The sequence below is a fragment of the Patagioenas fasciata genome, chromosome 6 (assembly GCF_037038585.1).
Source record: "Patagioenas fasciata isolate bPatFas1 chromosome 6, bPatFas1.hap1, whole genome shotgun sequence".
Taxonomy (NCBI): domain Eukaryota; kingdom Metazoa; phylum Chordata; class Aves; order Columbiformes; family Columbidae; genus Patagioenas; species Patagioenas fasciata.
The window spans coordinates 9,381,774-9,406,593 of NC_092525.1; the positions used below are offsets into that span (position 1 = coordinate 9,381,774).

Genomic DNA, 24,820 nt, shown 5'->3' on the forward strand with positions numbered 1-24,820 from the left:
GAAGATTAATGCCAACATTATTCCAACAAGACACAACTAGATCAACACCAGCAGAATCTTAAAGTGCGGAGAACTGACCAGTTAAATTCTGGCTTAACAGATATTCTGAAAAATAAGGCACATTCATTGACATTGAGTATGATTCGCTGGCTTGTGTTGATTTTGATGGCAAATGAATGACTTTGTATGTCATTTTGCTAGTGCTTTGAAATGGCTTAGCTTTATTGATTTGATTGTTTTTTGTTTGTTTGTTTTGACATAAAATATCTTTGTCTATTATACTCCAGAATTAGGATTAATTGCTGTCAGTCTATCAAAGGAAAAGGAAACTATTTTGCTGTTACTGAAATGAAATACTTTAGCAGGTTCAAAGTGCATTGTTCGTTGTTGTGGTTATTTATTCCTCAAGTTTTGCCCCAGGAGAAATTTTGAAAACTGGCCTTTTTTGTTCTCAATTTGGAATTGAGAGCGGCTCCGTGCTTGGTTTCCAGCTAACAGAAATGCCCTGTGGAGGGAACAATAAAATGATGCTGACATATCTGCAGAAAAAGCCCTCCAGGTGAACAGATTTTTAAAAGCTAGAAAAGCAACATGCTTGGAGCGGGAATTATCATTCAAATCCATTTGGTCTGTGTTTGGTTGCGAAAAAAACAACTAAAAACCCCAGTGGTTTGAAGCAATGGTCTGAGATTCCTCATCCCTTTGGCTCCGCTCTGTGCCATGGAAGAGGGGAAGAGGTGCACGGAGGCAACTGCAGCAACGGGGGAGCAGACAGCACTGATTTTGGGGGTTCACAATCAGGATGGACTGGAAAGGGCTGTGCGAGGGCTAGGAACAGGTTGGCTGAAGGCACGCTGGACAACGTGCCATTTATCTCATTGCGAGAGCTCCGATTTTTCCAGGATGTGTGAATCTGCCCACCTCAGCGAGACAAAATAGGACATGGCAGGGTTTTGCATGAGAAACTTCTCCTCAGACGATGAAAAGCTAGAAAGAAAAGGGGGCAGCTTCCAGTTTGTGCAGCAACAAAGAAGACGGGGCTGGAGGTGGGGGAGACGGAGAGCGTTGGTTCAAAATCCTTCAGAAGAGGTCAAGAGTTGATGTTCCTTGGCAGGTGCTGAAGGTTGGAGGGGGTTATTTTCGTGTTTCTCTCAACAGAGAGAACTGCATGTTCAGACACAAATTTGCAGAGGAATTAGGATCGGTGCTTTAACCTCCATGTGTTCTGGGAAGAAAGAGATGAATAAATCGCAGATGTCAGGCTAGTTAGCATAGTCAGTTAAGTAGCCATCGGAAAGAAGTACCCCTGCAAGGCCAAATCCTTCTAGCAGACCATTTGCTCCATAAAGCAACCCACAATTCCTAATATGCTACATTTTATAGCCTTTAGGAAAAAGAGAAACACAAACACAGGAAGGGAGTAATGCCGCAAAAACTGTTTTGTTAGAGGGAGGTTTGATTTATCTTCCAGTGCAGCATTCTCAATTTTGTTTGTATTTTTTTCTCCTTGTGGTAATGGCACACGTAGCTGGTTTTGTTTTCTGCATACCAGGTAGTAATTAAAATTAGCAATTTGGTAATCAGCGTCTTGGCCTCGGGCACTAGAAACAGATGTACTAAATAATGTCAGTTGTTTCAAAACCAGAGGAAGCCAGTGGTGAAGATGAGGACCTGTACTCAGGCAGCTCTGTTGAATTCGGAGCATCCAGTTGACTCCTGTGGGAGGGGGTGAAGCCCAACATTTCAGTCAGGTCAGTTTGTGTGACCATTGCCGTGACTTGGCCTGAAATCTTATGAGTATCATCTTGTGGTGGAGATAAAAGGATCAAGTCCCTGAAATCTGTCGGTGTAGATGAACCAAGTCTTGCTGCACCGCCCCAGCCCTGGGACACACAGCTGGTAAAGTCATTTTTCCTTCAACTTTTCCGCAGTTCAGCAGTGGGTGAAGAAGCTCTGAGGAAGTTTTGTTTCCTCAGGAGAAAGCCAGATTGACATCAACTTCACCCTCACCGGGGAGAGTGAAGGAAGGAGTACAAGGTCCACCTTCCCGTCCTGGTCAGTATCTTCCCCCTCCTTGAGGGGAAGCCAAGGACAGGGACCCAAAACATCTCCAGCTGTGCCAGTTCACACCAGCCAGCCCCACACGTCAGCCCTGCAGGAAAGTCTGCAAGGGTTCCAGTATAAGTTGGGGAATGACCTGTTAGAGAGCAGTGTAGGGGAAAGAGACCTGGGGGTCCTGGTGGACAGCAGGGTGGCCATGAGCCAGCACTGGGCCCTTGTGGCCAGGAAGGCCAATGGTACCTGGGGTGGGTTAGAAGGGGGTGGTCAGTAGGTCAGAGAGGTTCTCCTGCCCCTCTGCTCTGCCCTGGGGAGACCACACCTGGAATATTGTGTCCAGTTGTGGCCCCTCAGCTCCAGAAGGACAGGGAACTGCTGCAGAGAGTCCAGCGCAGCCACCAAGATGCTGAAGGGAGTGGAGCATCTCCCGTGTCAGGAAAGCCTGAGGGAGCTGGGGCTCTGGAGCTGGACAAGAGGAGACTGAGGGGGGACTCATTCATGGGGATCAATATGGAAAGGGGGAGTGTCAGGAGGATGGAACCAGGCTCTTCTGGGTGACAACCAATGGTAGGACAAGGGGCAATGGGTACAAACCTGAACACAGGAGATTCCACTTAAATTTGAGAAGAAACTTCTTCCTGGTGAGGGTGGCAGAGCCTGGCCCAGGCTGCCCAGGGAGGCTGTGGAGTCTCCTTCTCTGCAGACATTCAAACCCGCCTGGACACCTTCCTGTGGAACCTCAGCTGGGTGTTCCTGCTCCATGGGGTTGTTGCACTGGATGAGCTTTCCAGGTCCCTTCCAACCCCTGACATTCTGGGATTCTGTGATTCTGTGAAACTGAGGCTGCTGTCACCCAGGGATGTCACCTTCCCTGCCTGCCCTACAAGCACTGATGTCCTCTCCAGTCCCCACCAGGAGCCAGGAGATGGTCCAGCAGGGCCGACCAGTGCCAAACCCAAGCTCTGCTTTTCTGCTCATTTTATTACAGTCCCTGAGAGGGGGCATTGGCCGTGTCAGGCCGCTGTGGTCTCAGTGGATTGTGTTTGTGGTCGGGCACTTGGGATTCCTGATTTCTCATCCTGGCACTGCTGTGTGCTTGGTGTGTGGCCTTGGAAGACTCTCTTAGCTCCGGTGCACCGCGGTTTCTCCTTCTCTTGGGTGGGGAGGTGACACCTGTGTCGCTGAAGGGCCAAGCCACAGCTGGGATCAACAGCACTGTCTTGCTAATTAGTGTAAGCTCTTATACCTGCAGTGCAGAGGGAAGACGTTCAAGGGTGTTTCATGTGAATCCTGCAGCAGTAACTCTCTAGCTTGAACATGAAGATGCTGAGTTCATGGGTCGTTCTTCACCAATTCTTTGAAAAGAAGATGCATCGTCATATTGCACCAGCTACCAGAAATTCATATATTGACATATTTCTTTCAGGGCAAGCATGGGACTGATCTGGGAGAAAAGAGCTGCATTTATAACGGGATGCAGCATGGGGACGAAGGGGCATGAAGCTCCTTGGCTCCCCTTCCTCTTTGCACAATGCTCAGGAGCTCTGCTTGGAGGACTCCTAACCAAGCCAGAGCTGGTTTTGTTCTGGCCACGTGTTTTGTGATGCTGAGGGCTCCGTTCTGACTGTTGGATGTTGCAACTGCTCGTTTTGCTGTTGTGGAAAATGGTATCGGATTCTGGCTGCTCCCTCATTTAGGAAACTCAAGGAACTAAAGTTTGTTGAGACAACCTCTGAATATCTGCTTAATTATGGACAACATGGTTTCATTCATATAATGGGTAGGGCTGCATATGCAGAGTTGTGTGCCTCAGTTTCCAAGCTGTGAAAGGGAAGGTTTGTGGGTATTTTGGGGTTTCTTTTCATTGCTCTAACAAGAGGGAATTAGTTACTGTAGCTTAGGTTGTTGCCCAAGCTGAATCCCTGGATGGAAACTCCTTTCCATGCGCATCAACACTAACAAACACTTGCGACCTTATTGTCCCTGAGCAGCCAAGGGCACCTGAAGCCCTGAATCCTTGCTGTGAAGAGCAGACAGTGCTGATGCCTCTGCAAGCATGGAGGTCTCGAGAGAAAGCAAGTGGGGGGTTATTTCTTTGTTTTCCACATGACTTAGGCAGGAATCTGCTCCTTTTGTCTCAAGGACCTAGATGAAACGAAAAGTGGTTCCACCATATTTTTGTCTGAGAGCCTTAACCATGTGTTGGCCCATTCCCTGGAAAGTAGGAGGGATGAAGAGTCCAGGTTCTCAGTACATTCAGCTCCCTCCGTGCCCATGGCAGCAACCTCAGCAGAATCCACCATCAGCTGCTGCAACAGAAAACCTTTGTAAGGTGTGAAGGCATCAAGCTGAAGAAGTATATGGTAAAACAATACCACATGTTGAAAGCACAACGGGAGTAAGTCCGTTTTGGCACAGCCTTCTGCATGAAATCCCTTTTAATTTCAGTGACGTCACATTCCTGGTCTCAGGGAACCTATAGCAATATTTTCTGTACCATAAATAAATCCGCTTGGGGACTAATAAACTAAACTGTTGCTAATTTGTAATGTGCCACTTTTGCAGCAGTATCCAAAATTCATATGCACTAAGATTCCAGGGCTGGAAAGAATGAGGTGACTTGTCCCTAACCACTGCTTAACTTTTTAAGTTACACTGGTGAGTTGGGTGCAGTTTGGCTTTTAGTGAGACCCCTGGGGAATCGAGGCCATCTTAGTCTACGGTCTTAAAAAAAGGCTATTAAAATAAAAGCATACCTATAAATAAAATAAAATGCAGGGGAATGATGTCTTTGTGACCGAAGCAGGAACACTTGTGCCATTCAGGGGCCTCGCTTGCACTTCTGGCTCTCCCCACTGATAAGCAGAAACAACTTTACCTCAATATAGTTTATAGGCACAGGTGGGGCCTCTTGCATTTAGGATCTCTCTGCTTGGGATTATTGCCTGGCTCAAGGAGGCCTCTCGGTTTGAGGTGTGGGTGTGAGCAGGGGGACGGGGAGCGTGACATCTCGGCGGGGCAGCTCGGTGCTTTCTGGCGTTGCGACAACAGCTGGTTCTTATTCTGGTTGCCCGTGTCCCTTGTGTACCTTGGTCTCCTTCTTTCATTGCGTTGTGTTCTGCTCGTTGGAGCTGATCTTGGATTAGGCTGAGGTTTTTCCAGGGTAGAAGTGACACTTCAGGACCACAGGGATGGTGCTTCTCCAGGCAGGTCTACATGAGAGCTGTCACAGAATCATAGAATCATAATTCTGAGACACGTCCCTTTTGGTGCCAACAGAGAAGGTGATGTTCTTTGTTTTTTCACGCCTGGGAGTGGAAAATTTTGCTCTTTCAACTTTTTGGGCTCATATCAGCGTGAAAGCAAGTGTCAGAGGGCTGGGATTTCTCTTAGGACACACCAACTTGTTTTTCTCCTGACAGCTCTTTGGGTGATTCATGACTGGGAAGGCATTCAAAACAATGTCAGATAGCTGAGTACCCCATTGTTATCACAGGAGCCTCAGGTCCGTGCATAGCTTTGTCTCCTCTTTGAAAACCAGTCGAGGTCTGGCCCCATCCTCCCATTATATAGATAACATGCAGCATCTCACAGAGCAGTGATGCTCTCTCCCACAATGAAGCTGGTAGATCCTCCTGCACAAGGAAAACCCACAGTAAACTAATTATCAGATACAGCAAGACCATAATTTGCTGTACTGTGGAAAGAAAGATTTGCCGGTTCTCTCCTGAAGGAGAGGTTTCCTGACACGCACATCCTATGTGGTTCTGGGTAAATGGGTTAAAGCAAGTCTCTTCTTTGAGAAAGGACCCCAGATCAGCTTTTCAGCCTAATATTGTCACTCCAGGTGGAACAGCTCTCCACTTTTAGCAGACTTCTTGTCAACAAGTGAATAATTGGCATCTGTCTGGAAAACCTTCTTATGTCTTTTATCATGGTCAAATATGATCTTCTCACTTGGAGGAGACCCACCAAATGTGATAGCTCGGCAGCTAAACCAGTATGGGTTTAAATAAGGCCTAATAGGAAGAAATATTGTTGTTTATTGCAGGGTCAGGATCTCTCATATTAATCTTTCCCTCCAACACTGGCAACCCACCCAAAAGTAACACCTAGGAGGTGCAGTATGCAGGACCTTTGGGAACTTTTGGGAACAGTTGCTGCCTGCCTGCAGAGCGACCCTGACATGATGATTAAGCCAAGTTACCTTCCTATGCAGTTGTGGCATAGGAATTCCTCCTCTTCTATTTTTTCTTTTTTTTTTTTTTTAATAATTATTTGTATTTTTTTACCTCCTTTCTCCTTCTGCTTCTCCTTCTCTTTCTCCTTCCTCTTTCTCCTCTTTCCTCCTTCTCCTCCTTCCTCCTTCTCCTCCTTCCTCCTTCTCCTCCTTCCTCCTTCTCCTCCTTCCTCCTTCTCCTCCTTCCTCCTTCTCCTCCTTCCTCCTTCTCCTCCTTCCTCCTTCTCCTCCTTCCTCCTTCTCCTCCTTCCTCCTTCTCCTCCTTCCTCCTTCCTCCTTCTCCTCCTTTCTCCTTCTCCTCCTTTCTCCTTCTCCTCCTTTCTCCTTCTCCATCTCCTCCTCTTCTTTTTTTTTTTCAGTATATTTCCCAGCCCTGCCATTTGGTCCTCACTGTGCTGAAAAGTCACAGAAGCTGTTTTCTGTCAACTTGTTGATATCTTCTTCCTCTCCCAACCTGACACGGAATCCGCATTTGTTAGTTTTCCTTTCAGGAATACACGTGCACTTCAGCATGAGGTCTGACAACCTTGACCCTCCAGGCGTGACTAATTCCCGTTTACAAGACCACAGCCAAATCCATCAGATCAGAAGTGTCGGGAAGTCAGGAAAACCCTGCTGTGTATGTGTACGTCAGGCTGGATCTGGTCTCCCTGTGCTGGGTGTGCTTGGTCGGCTGTACTTGTGATAAGGTCAAGTAGAAGTGGCACTTGGAAGGAGCAGGAGGTGGAGGGGGGAGAGGATGGTTTCACAAGCAGCCCATGATGTGTTGGTTAATACTGCCCTGTTGGTAGCCAGACACCGTGGCTCAATGATATAAATTGAATCTAAGGACTTACGGGATGTCTTCTGGTGTTTAAAAACCTGGCAGTCGTGGCTTTTGTGTGGTTGAGTTTGAAAGTAGGGAAACAGCAGTACAAAGCTGCCAACATGGTTCTTGGAAGTTGTCTTCAGTTTGATCTTCATGCAGTTCGGGAGAGGTGGCAGCGATAATCCCAACTGGTTATGAGTTTTATTAGGGTATTTTGCTAGTGTCTTTTATACAAGCGCGTCTTAGAATTGAGAAGCAGGATGAGTAGAGCGTCCCAAAGACCTCTGGTGGTCTTCTCAACCGAATTCTCAATGACTTCAGCTGCCTGTGAGGCCAACTCTGAGTGCTCCTCCAAAATCCCACCCAAAGAGACAGAAATCAATGTTGCACAGTCTGTGGGTCAATCTCTTGACACATTTAGTCATGGCCCACAAAGCCAGCACAGAAGGAAAGGAGTAATAACTTACACAGATGTGAGGTCTGAAAGAACGAGAACGCTCTGTGAATGGGGCCTCAGGAGGCAGGAGGTGGCCTTGAGTCAACCAGGGAGGAGTCACAAAAATGAGGTTTGTGTTTAGTTGCCCAAAGGGAGCTGGAAAAGAGTGTGAGAGAAAGACAAGGTCTAGCGGGAACAAACCCTGGAAGGAAGGCGGTTTTGAAATTAAATGAAGGATCTCTGTTTCTGTTGCAAGAATGACCCTTTGACTGCAGCAGGGCTGTAGCAAATGGAGTTTGGTTTTATGGACACAATCATACAAATCTGGGCTGGAGCGCACGGGAGAGGCGCAGAGCTGATTCAGCTTTTTCGTTTGGAATTCTTTGACCCCTTTTCATTTTCCCCTTTGGTCTTCAGGATGGGAATTTCAGCATTGTTTAAAACCTTCTCGATCACATCTCTGAAACCAAAACCTGGTATGAACTATTGGGAAGGTGGTTTTGTAGAGCTTCTGTTCTAACCTGGAAAATGCTAAGTCTCTCTGTATGGGCCTGGTCCAAGATCCATAGAAATCAATCTTAGGCTTGTTATGTACTTGGATAGAAACTGGACCAAATTGCAAAAGTTTCCTATTCCTCTGGCCTGGTTTGGTGGATTTTTGCCCATTCAATTTAAAAAGACAATTTATGCCATGAGAAACAAACCACTTTTGTTGTGTTTTTCTATGTTTGGATTTTTTTGCTTGATATTCTTTCCTTACTGTTACTGGCTGACAAATGATGGCTGTCACTTTTTTAATTGTTTTACTGTGACATAAGGAGGAAAATTTATTCAAATACTTGCTAAAGGAAGTTTTCTCACTCAACTTGAAAGTGGAGAGGTTGGTGTGAAAGATGCCCTGCTTGAGTACTCAGGAGAAATGAGGTGCCCACCATTTGATGACCAATTACTGTGCGGTGTCTGAGGCTTCAGGCTGCAGAGCAGCAATGCCGTGGCACAAAATACCGTGCTAATTGAAGACAGCTCCTCTCTCTGACTGGTTCTTCCCACCTCCATCCACCACGGTCCTTTGGGACACGGGTTCATCAGGCTGTACCAAGAGACTCATCTCCGCCTTCCTTTCACCCCTTCACAAGGATGAAACTCATTGTGTCTTCTCTTAATGAAGGGGATTTATCCAAACTCGTATCAGGAATGCTAAGCCACATCTTTTGACCACGAGTTAGTGACTTTACCATTAGGTGTAAACTTTCTTTCTGTCTTACACCAATGCAAGTCAATACTGAGACAGAATTGCAGAATCCCAGAGTGCCAGGGGTCGGAAGGGACCTGGAAAGCTCATCCAGTGCAATCCCCTCATGGAGCAGGAACACCCAGCTGAGGTTCCACAGGAAGGTGTCCAGGCGGGTTTGAATGTCTGCAGAGAAGGAGACTCCACAACCTCCCTGGGCAGCCTGGGCCAGGCTCTGACACCCTCACCAGGAACAAGTTTCTTCTCAAATTTAAGTGGAACCTCTTGTGTTCCAGTTTGAACCCATTGCCCCTTGTCCTACCATTGGTTGTCACCGAGAAGAGCCTGGCCTATCATTATTGTGACTTAGCATGACATTAAACAACAAAGTGATGGTACTGGGCAGCAAGGCATCTATAATGTAATAATCAGTGATTTAGTGCTCGTTAAATTGACTGTTGGAGGAAGATGAGCATTTTCTGAGCCTGGCCTTGCCATTTTCTATTGAAACACATTTTCTAGTGTTAGCCTTTTGCATTTGAAAGCCATATAAGCCTTTTGGGAAGCAGTGGGGAATCCAATAACTGTAGATCTTTTAGAAAAAGATAAATAGACTTTGTCATCTGTTGCAGCACTGTCACATTGGTTTCCATTTACAACTGAAAAGAAAAAAGAGGCTAGAGACTGTTTATTCCTATTATTTTCCTTTGATTTGTTTCTCTCTGTGCTTGCATGCGTGGGTGGGTTTTTAAAGTCTTTATCTTGCTTCATTCTGTAACTTTTTATGGCCCACATTCTGATGGGTTGCGGCTCAACTTGAGCCTGAGCACACGAGGCTGGGCAGCGTTTAATTTCTGTTTATAACCCAGTTAGTAAGTGGGTAGGTTATATAATAGTTTTGGCAGTGGGAGGGAGACAGTAAAAGTAAATGTTTGGGAATTTTTCGAAATGTCCAATGACCGCAGTTGCTATGTAGGAGGAGATGTCCCTTTGTCCCTCTCCTCCCTCCATTTCTGAATGGTTGTGCAGAGCAGCTGTGGCTAAGGCTTCGCTAAACTGCAAGTGCCACAGCCTGGAATGATAATCAAAAAAGATGCATGTTGTTATAAACACTCCATCATTTTCCTTCTTTTCTTGTGGAGTTTTTATTAAGCCCAGAGGTTCAGAAGTTCAGAAATATAAAGGAATAATTTGTACAAGAAAAGAAAGGAGTCTATTGCACAAGCCATTGATGCTTCCACTGGGAATTAGCAGTAGCTGTTAGAGTAGCCAAGGTCATACAGAGCAACCATGCATTTTGCTCCCACTTAGGAAACCCCTAATTTTTAACTTTTAACAGCCATGGGCTTACATTTCTCGCAATGAAAAGCGGAGGCAATGTTTGAGGAGCTCTTATTAAAAAAATAAACTTCAAATGATGATTGACTCCCCTTTTATGTCTGTAGAACGGTGTCCATAAATCTCAACAGTTTTTCTCTTCAATGGCTACTTGTTCTTTTTGGTTGGTGACAACTTTTATTTTAAACGAGCTCAGTTCTTAAATTAACCCTTGCGTTGACTCAAGCCTACTTGTTTGTCTTTGCTTGGCCTCCCACGGGTGGAGAAAAGCTCGGCATATGGTAGCAGATCTGTTCCCACTCCATGGTTGACGTGAAATGTGGACATCAGTGTGTTTGCTGGAAGAGGAGGAACCATACGTCAGTAGATCGGCTGCCAAAAAAAGCACTGAGCCCCCAGTTACTGAGGCTCCCCTTTGGGTCTTTGGCATAGGACACCTGAGAGGCAGATGAGCAGTAAATGTTTAACTTATTTGAGCACAGATATTCCAACGCACACCTGGGCATTCAAACTCCCAGTCCCATCCAGTATGGATGGGTTCCGGCACTCCATCCTTTGTCATTCTTTTAATAGCAACTATAGGGACATACAGCCCCTGGATTTTAACTTGTGTTTAGAACAAAATCCAACCTTTGAAGCCTAGAAAGGACATACCTAATATAAAACCCATAAAAATCTCAAGCAGCATCACTGCTGAGGCTACCAGAAGACACAGGTGGAGAATGGGTTGGCGAGCAGGAACGCTGTGCCCGTGGGTGCCCATCAGCTCCCGGGTGTCCATCACAGGCTCTGGGAGCCAGCAGTGACCGTGTTCCAGTGCCTGCCTGTGTGTGGCCAGCCAAATTTGGAAGCTCTATCTTATATCTTTCTGTCAGTGACCTGTTATACAGTCCTGGGGCCTAATGCTTGTGTCAACACGAGCTTAGGTTTCATGGCATCCTGAGCAGAGCAGGAATGTCCTGGCTTATATTTGTCTCCCCAGGAGAGGGAGAGGGTGACAGAGAAGCATTCAGCTGCTACTGGGCAATCTTCTGCCATCTCTTGACAGGCAGTGATATAAATCAGGGGCTTGAGTGGGACACGAAGGCAAGACCTCGCTGCTCTGTTTAGATCTCTATCAGCTGTGATTAATTCAGTGCTATAGGTGGAAGGATAAACGTGGCTTCCTGTAATCTTAATTGTTTCCACCAGCCTTTGAACTGATGCATCCATCTGGTAGCATTTAGTTGTGAAAACAAAGGGTCAAGCTATGCCCGGGGCCAGAGGGTGGGCAGTGGGGCTGGCTCAGAGAGGCCAGTGCCAGCTGGGAACTGGGCTCTTGGTCACACAGCACAACTGAGGCAAGGGGACTCCAGTCAGTCCTGAATAGGTGGCTTGCAACATCATCTGGAAACTTATAGGTGCTGGAGCTTCTGAATTTATTAGAGAGGAGGCTGGCAAAAGAGCCGTAAGATGGCTGGGGATGGACTGGAGACTTCATGCAGTGCTACAGGGACTTGTGCTCTGCCATTCGCAACGCTCTTACAGCAAGTGACACAGAATCCCAGAATGTCAGGGGTTGGAAGGGCCCTGGAAAGCTCATCCAGTGCAATCCCCCATGGAGCAGGAACACCCAGCTGAGGTTCCACAGGAAGGTGTCCAGGCGGGTTTGAATGTCTGCAGAGAAGGAGACTCCACAACCTCCCTGGGCAGCCTGGGCCAGGCTCTGCCACCCTCACCATGAAGAAGTTTCTTCTCATATTTCAGTGGAACCTCCTGTGTTCCAGTTTGAACCCATTGCCCCTTGTCCTACCATTGGTTGTCACTGAGAAGAGCCTGGCTCCATCCTCCTGACACTGCCCCTTTCCATATTGATCCCCATGAATGAGTCCCCCCTCAGTCTCCTCTTCTCCAGCTCCAGAGCCCCAGCTCCCTCAGCCTTTCCTCACACGGGAGATGCTCCACTCCCTTCAGCATCTTGGTGGCTGCGCTGGACTCTCTCCAGCAGTTCCCTGTCCTTCTGGAGCTGAGGGGCCCAAAGTGAAAAGTCCTAAGAGAAGACATTGAGAAAGCCCAAAGAGAAGACATTGTGGATTGCTCTTCTTGAGCAACTCCCATTGTCACTGAAAGAGATTTTGCGGATCTTTTGTAGAACTGCTGTCTTTACCCCCTCTTTAGCATCACCGTGTACCTATGGGAAATTCTGAAGAGGCCAGCATTGGTATATTTGGTGGGAGGGGGTGTGTTTCGAAAGCAGAAAGTTCCTTTGCAGCCCGCAAGGAGCAGAACGAGCTTATTTCAGCTGACAGCTTTGGAGAAAACCCGCATGCTAAGTTTCAAATTAGTGTGGGTAGACACTAATAAGAAAATTTAGGGCTAGCAATTCAGAAGGAATAGTTTATTGCTTTTTGGTTAATCCGTTTTCAATTTCTATCAGCATAGAAAGAGCAGAGCTTTTTCTCTCAGTCATTTGTGCCCAAAGCGAGATGTGATGAAAACAGGCAAACTAAAATGTAATTTAGCTTCCTAAAAGCAAAGAGGAGAAAAAAAGAGTCAGAATTTGCAGTTTAAACAAGACTCCATGAAGTCTTTGTCTTAGTAATGTTTGTATCCTAATGTTTGGAATCCAGTAACATCTAGTTACCAAAGCTCAGGAGAGGGTGTTTCCTGGGTAACTTCTTTTGCAATCTATTCAATTTTTGCCTCTCTGTATTAACTGTCTGAGATTTATGCACGGTTTGGAATCATTTACTAAATAATTCGAGCTCATTTCTAAGTGGTCCTGAGCATTTGGTATTCAAAACCTAAGCTAAGATTCGTAGAATTTGATAATTTCATTTCAGAATTTGATAATTTTCTCTCACTTTGGGGAACAATTAAATGGCAAATGTAGCTGCTCTTGGACAAACTATAAGCATGAGGCAAAATTCCCTGTCAAGTTAATTAGCAAAGCGTGGTTGGGGGACACTGAGCTGACCAACGTACACCTGCAAAGAGCTTGGACTATAGAACCACCTGAGCCTACATTGCTTACCTACTTGAAGGTAAAAAGATCATGAAGGGAGAAGAAATGCAGAGCAGATGTTATCTTCAAACTGAGCTGGTCCCCCGCCGGTTTGGGGAGGATGTCATTTCCTACCCCCGGCATCATCCTCTTCTCCTCCTCCAGGGCCTGCAGGCGGGATTTCAGCGGCTCTAAATCATCAGAACTACGCTAAATTACACCAGCTGGGACTGGCTCTGAAACTCTTTGTGCTCCTAAGAGTTAGGCTTACAAAGTTAAGCCAAAGCTGGGAGTGACCCTCTGTGCGCGGTGTGGTACCCACACCACTTTGGGGTCCCTTGTTGGGTGTCTCCCCAAGGTGGAAGAGTGGGATGAAGCCTCCGAGCTCCAGCACCGCAGTCACGATAGTGCAAATGTTCTTCATCTATATTACCCCAGGGCAACAGCAAAGAGATTTGCTTTGGGGAATTGCTCTTTTGTTCCATTTTGGGATCTCCAGGGCTCACCTGAGCCGTGTCCCCGTCTGCCACATCAGCAAGGGCTGGAGGATATTTGGGAATCTTCCTTGGGAAGCACAACATGCTGAATATTTACGGAGTGTTTCAGGGGATGGCAGCACATCCTTACTTACATGTGGGTGTATTTGCAGAGCACCAGTATTGATCAGGCAAGGAACAAGAGGGGAGGGGAAAGGATTTGTTTGGCTGTACTTCTGGCAGTGCACACAGGAGGTGAACCTGGGCTTTATCTATTTTTCAGGTATTTTCTCTGCTGTTTGCTTGCATGGACCAGAATGGTGCCTGAAAACGATATTAATTATCATTTTAATTGTTATTATTTATGGGGGGAAGTATCCCACATTCGGGGATATTTGATATGTGAGTATCCCACATTTGGGAATCATTGAGTCCCAATGATAATGCAAATAAAAGTTATAGCTAACAGAATTACACTGAGGGAGCCTAATAGACAGTAGAAAATAAAGTGCCTGAATATATCATTCTGACCTTGAAAGCTAATGGAGTAGTTTGTTACAAATAATTAATTTTATTAATTTCTTCTATCCTGGCAACTCAACTGTGAATGGATTGCCGTTTCCTTTAAGCTATTTGTTAGCTGAATATATTTGCTGAAAAATTGATGTAAATAACTCAGTGAGTAGCAAGTAATTATTCTTGGCCTCCGCTTGGTTTGAAGGCAAGTGCTTGGTATCAAGTAGATGATATTAGAAATCCAAGCTGCTGTGATCTGATGGGTAGGTCACCCTCTTTCCCTGGCTAACTGAATATCTAAGAGTTTTTATGCAATCTCAGGCAAAACCCCTGCAGACTGCAACAGGGCAGTAGCACCATGTATAGCATACAGCTCTTCCCGGGCCATAAGGGCAGCAGCGTATGGATCTGCTGCCTCCTCCTCTTCGCCTGGCCAGTCTTGCCCATATGCCCTGAGCTCTGAAGTGACTATTTTATTTCTTTTTAATCTCTACCTTTGCCCTTTGCTGTGTCTCCCACAGAAAAGCAAAGGAGTTGCTGCATTTATTTCTTGTTTAACTGTGTAGCTTTCCTCACCTGTCCCGTTGGGCTCAGGACCTGCAGGTGAGATCAGTGGGTGCCTGCAGCGAGCGTTGGGGTTCAGTGTTGAAACACCCGTGGATTTGCCACAGTGTGTGGCTCAGCGAGAGCGTTTCAGAGTCGCTTTTCGGCAGCAGTTGAGGGGTGCAGCCCCAGTCTTGCCCTCCTGCAATGCGCCTGCTTGTCTTTGCAGTGAATTATGATTGATCACCTTCGGTGCCCTTTCCCAGACTGTGATAAAATACGCCTCCGAGCAGTTGTCTGCGGGATTTTTGTGGCCATCTGGTGTTACCCAGGACTGTAATGTCACCGACTGATTGCACAGGCGTTTTGCTGGAGGAGGAGGTAGCCCAGCGCTTGGGCTGTTCGCTTCTGCACCCAAAAACCCTCTCACTGTCAGTGGGATGATCGGGGTGAACCCTGGAGGTTTGTAAACTGAGATTGGACATGGCACTTAGTGCCATGATTTGGTCAATGGACTGGAGTTGGACCAAGGGTCGGACTTGATGATCTCTGAGGGCTTTTCCAACCCAATCCATTCTGTGATTCCTTTTGGGACAGGGGGCCAACGCGGCATCTTTATTCACAAGAATCATGGCGTTTGTGTTGAACTCTTTCCTCTGAGACATTTAGGGACACAAACCCTGAGCTGCGGCTGCCGCTGTGATGGGCAGGGCCCTGCGCACCCCCGGCCGGGCTGCCTCTCCAGAGCTGCTCCAGCAAACACAAAGGGCTGGAGTCGCTACCAGGGCTCCCCGCATTACGTTCTTTATAAGGTCTGCATTGCGACCCTCAAGCTGATCCTGAGGTTGTAACTGTGAATTTCTGGGAGGAAGGACGGGTTGCCCTGGTGAGGCCACCCAGGGATCGCTGTGCCCTGTAACAGCTGGCACAGCTGGGATCCCATTAGCTGTCCTGATTAATGACATGGGCTGGTTTTTTCTGAGCAAGGGAGAGCTGAAGTGAGCAGGCTGCAGATCAAGCCCTGTGTTCATTAATAGACACGCGGTACCCCGTGCTTGTTCACCATTTCCCCGATGGTAGGACCCTTTTGCATAGTAAAATGTATTGAAACTTGAGATAATGCTAAGCTAAGAAAAAAACAAACAAACAAAACCCAAACCCAAACAACGCAAGAGCTTATCCCTGGTGAGTCAGCTCCCTGTGTCCTCTTGAAGGCTTCCTTTTCTCAATTTTATTTCTCTCTCCTTCCTTCCTTCCTTCCTTCCTTCCTTCCTTCCTTCCTTCCTTCCTTCCTTCCTTCCTTCCTTCCTTCCTTCCTTCCTTCCTTCCTTCCTTCCTTCCTTCCTTCCTTCCTTCCTCCCTCCCTCCCTCCTTCCCTCCCTCCCTCCCTCCCTCCCTCCCTTCCTTCCCTTCCCTCCCTTCCCTCCCTTCCTTCCCCTCGCTCCCTTCCTTCCTCTCCCTTCCTTCCTCTCCCTTCCTTCCTCTCCCTTCCTTCCTCTCCCTTCCTTCCTCTCCCTTCCTTCCTCTCCCTTCCTTCCTCTCCCTTCCTTCCTCTCCCTCCCTTCCTTCCTCTCCCTCTCTCCCTTCCTCTCCCTCTCTCCCTTCCTCTCTCCCTTCCTCTCTCCCTTCCTCTCTCCCTTCCTCTCTCCCTTCCTCTCTCCCTTCCTCTCTCCCTTCCTCTCTCCCTTCCTCTCTCCCTTCCTCTCTCCCTTCCTCTCTCCCTTCCTCTCCCTTCCTCTCCCTTCCTCTCCCTTCCTCTCCCTTCCTCTCCCTTCCTCTCCCTTCCTCTCCCTTCCTCTCCCTTCCTCTCCCTTCCTCTCCCTTCCTCTCCCTTCCTCTCCCTTCCTCTCCCTTCCTCTCCCTTCCTCTCCCTTCCTCTCCCTCCCTCCCTCCCTCCCTCCCTCCCTCCCTTCCTTCCTTCCTTCCTTCCTTCCTTCCTTCCTTCCTTCCCTCCTTCCTTCCCTCCTTCCTTCCCTCCTTCCTTCCCTCCTTCCTTCCCTCCTTCCTTCCCTCCTTCCTTCCCTCCTTCCTTCCCTCCTTCCTTCCCTCCTTCCTTCCCTCCTTCCTTCCCTCCTTCCCTCCTTCCCTCCTTCCCTCCTTCCCTCCTTCCCTCCTTCCCTCCTTCCCTCCTCCCTCCCTCCCTCCCTCCCTCCCTTCCTTCTCTCTTTCTTTTTCTTGCTCTCTTCCTTCCTTCCCTTCCCTGCTGCCCTCATGACGACGCAGTCACCTTCAGGCTTAGGAAATATTCCCTTCCTTACCGCTGCTGACTCCGCCGGGCTCACGCGGGCACTGCAACACCAAGACATTTGTTGCCCCAAACCATTTGCCCTTGGCCAGAAGCTGTAGCTCCACCTGCCTCGCTGGAATCTCTGCCCTTGCCGATGGGCTGTGATTTACGCTCCAGCACACTGACGGACGTGGCAATCGGCCTCTGTTTGTGCTCGAACCCAGGGCTGGGGGTTGGAAATTCAGCATGTATAGCTTTATGTCCCGTTCAGCTGTTGTTGCTTCAGGAGCTGGCATCGCGAGGTGTTAAGCTGGGATGGCTGAGGGAGTTAATCTGCTGCCTCACTGTAATATAATAGAAAGAAAAACATGCCTGTGGGGCTGGTCCATTTTACTATGTAGCTTCAGCTGGTAATTAAAAAGAAACAGTTCAAAATAAAGCAGTAATATGAATAAAACCTCAAACGAAATCCACCCAGGACAGGTTGCATTTTTCAGTGGATGGATGAAACCGGGCTTTTTAAAACAAATACCTTGGGCTGGGTGCCTAAAACCAGGAGTTCCCCAAGCCCTCCGAGCTTTGCTTTCTCCATGAGGGTGCCCCTTCCACTGCAGCTCCTCGTCACCAAGGCTGGCTGGGGACGTTCTGCCCGGGGGACGTTCTGCCCGGGGCACATTCCCACATTCCTCCTGTTACGGTGGAGACAAAAAAGCTAAAACCGAAACCCCACATGGGCCCGGTAACAATTTGACTTGTGAGTCAAGAGCGCAAACATGGTGTCAGGTTCTTGGGAAGGGTTTTCCGTGCCCCCTTTGAAGGTGATGGTTCTGAAGGCGAGGACAATGTGCCCATTTAAGGTGGAGGAAAGCGAGAGTAGAGGGAGTGACTCCTCTGTGCCTGGATCAGGCAGCTGGCTGCTTTTAAATGGAGCCGTGCAACCAAGCACGGTGATAATGTTGAGGTAAAGGCCGGGGGAGCGGGGAAATGGGTGGGAAGGAGCGATAGAAGAGGTGTTTTCAACCACAATCTCCCCAACTGGCGGATTTCCAAAAGATGGGAAGTGTTGCCTGAAAAAAGCTCGCCCTCTGCTTACTCATTTCTTGCATTCTTTCCCAAAGTATCTGTTACCGGACACTTTTGGGGGGTGTTAGACTTATCTGGGATGACTGCGTTTGTTTCAGTGACACCTTCGGATTGATGTGCTACATGTCCACCTCTCCTGGAGCTCTGCTCTTCTCAAACCTGCTCACAAACTTCTACTGCCCACAAAACTCTTGGGTTGCATGGGGGAATCCCCCTGACACTGGAAGCTATTCTGCCATCCAGAGACCTGGACAGGCTGGAGAGCTAGGCGGGGAGAAATGTAATGAAATAGAACAAGGGCAAGTGTAGAGTCTTGAATCTGGGCAGGAACAACCCCAGGTTCCAGTCTAAGTTGGGGAATGACCTATTAGAGAGCAGCATAGGGGAAAGGGACCTGGAGGTCCTGGGGACAGCAGGGTGAGCATGAGCCAGCACTGGGCCCTTGTGGCCAGGAAGGCCAATGGTACCTGGGGTGGGTTAGAAGGGGGTGGTCAGTAGGTCAGAGAGGTTCTCCTGCCCCTCTGCTCTGCCCTGGGGAGACCACACCTGGAATATTGTGTCCAGTTGTGGCCCCTCAGTTCCAGAAGGACAGGGAACTGCTGGAGAGAGTCCAGCGCAGCCACCAAGATGCTGAAGGGAGTGGAGCATCTCCCGTGTGAGGAAAGGCTGAGGGAGCTGGGGCTCTGGAGCTGGACAAGAGGAGACTGAGGGGGGACTCATTCATGGGGATCAATATGGAAAGGGGGAGTGTCAGGAGGATGCAGCCAGGCTCTTCTCAGTGACAACCAATGGTAGGACAAGGGATAAGGGGTTCAAACTGGAACACGGGAGGTTCCACTTAAATTTGAGAAGAAACTTCTTCCTGGTGAGGGTGTCAGAGCCTGGCCCAGGCTGCCCAGGGAGGTTGTGGAGTCTCCTTCTCTGCAGACATTCAAACCCGCCTGGACACCTTCCTGTGGAACCTCAGCTGCTCCGGGTTTGAATGTCAAGCTGCTGGAAGTCACCTTGAGCAGGAGCTTTGGGTGTGCAGGGGTGAAGGCTGCAACCCTGATCTCCTGCATCTTTTTCAGCATCAAGAAAACCATTCTCAGTCCCAGGGCCGTTGCCAGGCCGTGCCACGTGTGGCTGTCGTGGCTGAGGCGATAGGATCGGTGGTGGTTACGGGTTTCTTCAAGCACCTTGGTCAGACTCAAACTGTTTTATTAAATGGGTTAATTGGCAGTTTGAAAGGGAAGGGGGAAAAGCGAGGTCCTCAGGTCTCCCTGGTCAGTGCCAAGCCGCAGACTGTTAACTACTCCTGCCTTTCAGAAGCAATAACCGCGGGTTTGGGGAACATATGGAACCAACTAGCCAAGAGGCTTTTATGAGGAGCTTTAACAGGGGGCACGGTTTTGTGAGCAGAAATTCCAGTGGATGAGTTAATAGTTTCACTTTCCTTAGCTGTCCCTTTATAGGAACAACAACAACAAAGTCGGGCGCGTTCCTGCCGCGGCCCCGGCTCTACAATGTGCCGATGCATCCCGGGTTTCGTTTCGACACTGGGGGACTCCGTTGTAGATCCCTCAGGAGCTGTTTTTTGGAGCCATTTCCTGATGCTGTCTGCATTAGGTGAGTTTCACAGCTCACTAATTCCTTGCAACAGCACAAGAGATTCAAAGAAAGGGGAAACCCGTCTTCTATGAACCAATGGAACTGAACGGATTTGGGCAAACACTTTTATTGCTCTGCATTAATCTGGAAAATCAGGGACTTAGTTTTTCTTTAATTCTGTTATTGTTTTCCCAAGCCACTATTTTGAGCTGAAACTGTACAGAGAAGGATAACAACAAAAGAAGGACCCCTGAAGAACTCAATATACCTCAATGTTCATGTTGCAGTTTGTTTAGAAGGATGCAGGAGAGTTGGAATTTATTTTCTGGCATTGCAATTTGAGTACTGACAGGATATAGTCACTCAAATGCTTCCAGTAATGCTTATTTAGTATTTGCATTGTGGTGGCATGTGTCCAAAAGAGAGAGCAAATGAAAACAATAGCTGCTTGCTCGAGAGCTGACATCATAGTATGGAATTTAAGTACTTGTTTTTGTGGTATTGTTATTAATCGCGGTTCTATGCAAGGGTCATCCTGTAAGCCCAGCTACTGGAGTCCCGTGGATGCGATGTTTGTACCTCAGCCTTAGTCACTGCAGGGCTGCAAAGTCATTTCTCCTCCATCACCCAACGGTGAAGTTTGGGCTGAGAGATTTCTCAGGGTTGCCTTTTGTTCTCGAGCCTCCTGTACAGCAAATGCTCCAGAGGAACACAACTCTATTTCTCTTCAGCTTGACATAAAATTTGTTTCTTCTGTTGCAATTCCTGAATTTGTGATCTGTTTTATTAGCAATATAGTTCATAAGAAAGTTTGGGACTGCTCAAGGATTTTATGTGGCAATAAGGTTTCCTTGTCTCATGTCAGAATGGCCTCTCAGATGCCTCCATGAAGCTGTTCTTGCATTGTAGCAGAATTTGGGTCCAGAGTCAGACAAATTGAAGAGGTGGCCCTGGTAACCCTTCCAGTTGGTTAGAAATCCATAGCACTGCCTGCTAGACAAGGTGGTAGGCAGAGAGTCAAGCACCACCAGCGTTTGTCAGGAATTGGTTCTGACAAAGCACGTGAGCATCCAGGATAATCAAACAAAGTCAACTCACCTATAGAAAAGTGTTAAAAATGTAGAGCTGAAAGGATCCAGCTAACTCTGAATCAGTGGTGATCGTGGCAAAGACTCCGTGTACTGAGTGACATCTAGAAAAGCAGGCATCTCATTTCTTCTTCCATGCCATTCTGGACCTTATGACCAAAAGACCTTACAAGCAGCTGACATAAAGGGAGGGGGGAAATCCTGTTTGAGGGTCAAGGCAATCAGTGAAACTGTTAGCTGTGGTCTTCAATGGGCTCATTCGGTCTCTAATCGAGGCCACATGGGTGGCAAAGACCGGTCACTGTGGATTTGGTTGAAGTGCCCAGGATCATAGATGCAAAAGAATAAACGTTGAAGTGAGGCAGCAGCACAGACGCTTTTGGGTGATGGTGAGAACAGTTGGCATAAGAAACATAAGAAATGGCCCAGTCTGATTCACTAACGAGTTAAACTCTCTCAGGTAGTAAACCAGGACCCATAGGTCTGCCCTAAGGGCTGAGCTGGTGTCTCCAAACACCCAAATAAAATCTGCGTGTTGCGTTGCTGCTTTGCACAGGACAACGACACCACTTGGATCAAAAGGCTTCCTTCTGGCAAGGTGAAAATCCCTTTGTGTAGTCCATGGTTGATCGGTTGCCAATGGGGGCCAGAGACAGCGGCTTTCAAAGCGCGCCGAAGTGAGGACCATAAATTGCGTGAATAAAAATGCACTTTCCCAGAGCTGAAGTCATAACTTTCCATCACTTCCCAGAACAAATACTGTCTGCTGTATTTATTAGGTGGGACTGTGTATAGGCAGTCACTCTAAGTGTGTTTATTTTGAAGTCATCAGTTGTTCAGTAATCTCAGGCACCTCTGGGAGATTCAGCTCAGATAGGGGCTTAGGCTGGGGGTCATGGGGGCACTGATATTAAGATAGAGAGAAGGAAAGGAAGCGGCGTTGTTTTTGTGGCATTATCAGAACAGTAAGGACAAATAAATTCAGGTTTTAAGACGGCTTTAACCTGACTCGGAAGGAAATGGTCTACAAATCCAGGCAGCGAGCAGACGGCTGCGACAAGACCCTGCTTCTCTTCACGTTCCTTTTGAAGCGCCTGACCAAAACCATGGTGGTTATGGCTTGATTTAGCAAGACTTCTCTAGAAATCTCTTTAAGTGGTTACAGAATCTTTGGTGTCTTATAAGAAATTTACTTGCACTGGGGGCTTTTCTGTGGCCTGGCACTTGTATTCGAGTAACGTATAGACAGTTTTCTTTAGGGCCTCTAACCCTCTGCAGATGAGACTGAAATCAGCAAATAGGTTCCAAATATATTAGGATGAGTCAGGCAGACAGACCTGGAGCATTAATGCCCAGGAAGCCAGAATAACAACAACCCACACCCCAAAAAAAGGCACTGGGAATAAAAGTAAAGATTTGTTATATTTATTATAAAACACAGTGTGTTATCCTCAGGGTTTGTTGGTGGTTTGTATATGTGTGTGCCTATATGTATACATATTTTTGTATATTAAAGTCCAGCAACATCCATTGTTTAAAAAATACAAACTGCGAAGGATTTGACTAAAAGCATTTTGGGGAAACCTCAGTACTCGGTTTGCCCATCAACCTTTTCCTAAGCTTTTATTTTTATTAGCCAAAATGTTTAGAATCCCCAGGAAATCCTGGGATGAACCGTTTCCTCTTGGAGCTGTAGCCCTTGGGGCAAAAACAAAAACCTCAGATCCTTTCAAAGGTTTGAAATTTTTCAAACTGTATTTTTTTTTGCAGATTTTTTAAATTAGAGCAGAAATGAATTAGGAAGATGCTTAACTTCATCCCGTGGTCCTGCGGTTCTCTTTGTACAAAAGCCTGAAGAGACCCTTAGATCTAGGCAAGGAAATCTTTTAGGCTTAGATCTTAATGGGGAACCAGTTGCTGAATGGAGGTGTCACAGGTTCAGTTCAGAGAGCATCTTTATGCTTTTTAAAAGTACATTAAAAAATAACATTTGCTGTTCCTCAATCATTTTGTGCATGTTAGTTAGCATGTCACAGCTTTCTATTAAGAGGCTATTAACACCCTGGAGATACATTTTACTTTATAATTATTATTATTATCATGATCATCATCATCATCATCATCATTATTATTGTTATCATTATTATAATTATCATCATTATTATTATCATTATTATCGTCTCAGATCGTATTTATTTGATACCTGAGGTTTTGCAGGAGTGAATCAAATTTACTGTTTCCTTTCCTATAAACTTCAATGGGAATCATAATTTTGATCTATTAAGAACTTCCGTCCTGCAAATACATGTGTACATTGTTAATTTTAAACTCTGAGGTTTGCTGCTTAAAGTGAGCTCAGCTGCTTAAGCCCAGTAAATAAGAATATGGGTCACAGGCTCAACCGGGTTAGTTTACCCAGGTTTTGGGATGATGGTTATTCCATGGGATGGATATGGCACTGCTGTTATAGATGAGGGAAGCCAAAAATGTGGTGAAACATGAGGCTGAGGGACGCAGGAGCCTTTCCATGAAAAATGACACATCAATATAGCTTTTCAGAACTCTGGATTTGCAGTCACTACGTATCACTTTATTGTAGGAAAAATATTTTGGTTTCTTTATATAATTTGCGAGAAACTGTCTTTAAATGCCGTTCTTCTGATTTATTCATCTACTTTCTATCAAGTTTCTTTGGAAGGTTCTTAGAAGGCGGAATGTGAAAAGCCCAGACTTGGTGGTTCAGTAACTGGTATAAATTACTCCTACAGTCTATCACAAATACGGAAGGGTTTGTGGTAGTTAATGTGAAATTTGCCTTTTGTAATGCAAGGAAATAAATACCATCTTTAAGGACTTTTTTGTTTGTTTTGTTAGCTGAATTCCATAGTAAATAGTGCTTCTGCTTTGTTGGTATATTCAAGGTTGGGATGGGGACACTGCTAGTCTGTGGACAGTGTCACCATTCAGTGTCCCTGTTCGCTTTGCAAAGCAGTGGGTGAAGGGGGAAAGACTAAAAGAGGGAGGCTAATAATTAATTTCCTAATGTTTTTGCTACTAGAAGCATGCAGCAAGCCCTAATACTACAACTGGAACTTGAGGAGTTTGATAGATTTCTATTTTTGTCAAAACCCTCTGAGTTTGGGCTTTGGATTTAAGCAGGTGGTCAGGAAAGAGAGGCAATAAAAGCTTCTGAATTTAAGGACCTCTTCTTTTCAGTGTCTCTCATGTAGCTGACTAGTCAGCAAAGACAGCCTAAAAGCCCTCAAACTGTGATGTCTGGGCAATGTGTGTATGTGTTGTGAAATTATACTTAATGAGGAATATTAAGGGTCTTACAACAAGGTCTTCTGCTGGTTGCATCTGATCCACTTTGAGCTGCGAGGGCCTGAAGACCAACCAGGATGGATCAATTGACTTCAGGTGCAAGAGAGTTCTTCAAGGTTTTGCCTTTTAGGCTTTGATCCCTCATCTTTAACCCCTCCCTGTTCTACCTGTGTGTGTTCCTACAGGTGCTGTTTGCTCTGAACCAGACTCTGCTCCAACACGAAAGCCTCCGAGCAGGGAGCTTGCAGGCCCCATATACCACTGAAGATCTCATCAAGCATTATAACTGTGGAGACCTGAATGCTGTCATATTCAACCATGACACTTCTCAGGTAAGCAAAAGTGTTGCAGGTGGGCCAACTAATGGAGAAAAATCTGCTGCTTTAATAGCGATGTCCCCTACAGAGCCAGGAAGTGTCTCCTACCAAAACCCTCATCTAAAATTTCTACACTGGATATAATAATCTGTATTCATTAAAACTGAGGTGGGTTGAGGTCCAGAGGGATTAAGAACCTGGCATAAAGTTTACCAGGTGCCTATAGCACAGCAATAAGTAAGGCTTCGGTCTCAGGATCATCACTTTATACCCCATCTCCTCTTTCCCCCATTCATTTTGATGCCCTGTGTTTTCTGCCCACTCGTACCTCATTTGCCTGGTGAGAGAGTGGGGTTTCCGTGGTATCCTCAGGGCTCTGGGGAGGGGACTGCCTGCAAAACCTTCCTATGAATGTACCTCAAAAATAGTTAATTATGGATTATTTATTTTTCCTTTTTTGGGGGGGGAGTGAAGCAGTGGCTGTTGAATGTAGTCCCCTCATTAAGGGGGGAAAAACATCTTTGTAATATTTGAGCTTATATAGGAAGAGGAAGTGAACCTT

The 24,820-nt window shown here is 46.7% G+C and overlaps 1 protein-coding gene and 1 long non-coding RNA gene across 2 annotated transcripts in view; one reads left to right on the forward strand and one right to left on the reverse strand.

The window, feature by feature from the left end:
* The window catches only part of TRABD2B (TraB domain containing 2B), a 286,099-nt gene that overhangs the window by 127,021 nt on the left and 134,258 nt on the right, over positions 1 to 24,820 (forward strand). Inside the window, exon 3 of the mRNA XM_065842514.2 lies at positions 24,127 to 24,273. Coding sequence (XP_065698586.1) covers positions 24,127 to 24,273 — 147 coding nt within the window. The remainder of the gene's footprint in view (positions 1 to 24,126; positions 24,274 to 24,820) is intronic.
* LOC139828243 (uncharacterized) lies at positions 12,556 to 16,999 on the reverse strand. Its single transcript, XR_011739620.1, has 3 exons — positions 16,888 to 16,999; positions 13,125 to 13,262; positions 12,556 to 12,616 (listed from the first exon to the last, which is right to left on the reverse strand). It is a non-coding gene; the product is annotated as an uncharacterized lncRNA (long non-coding RNA).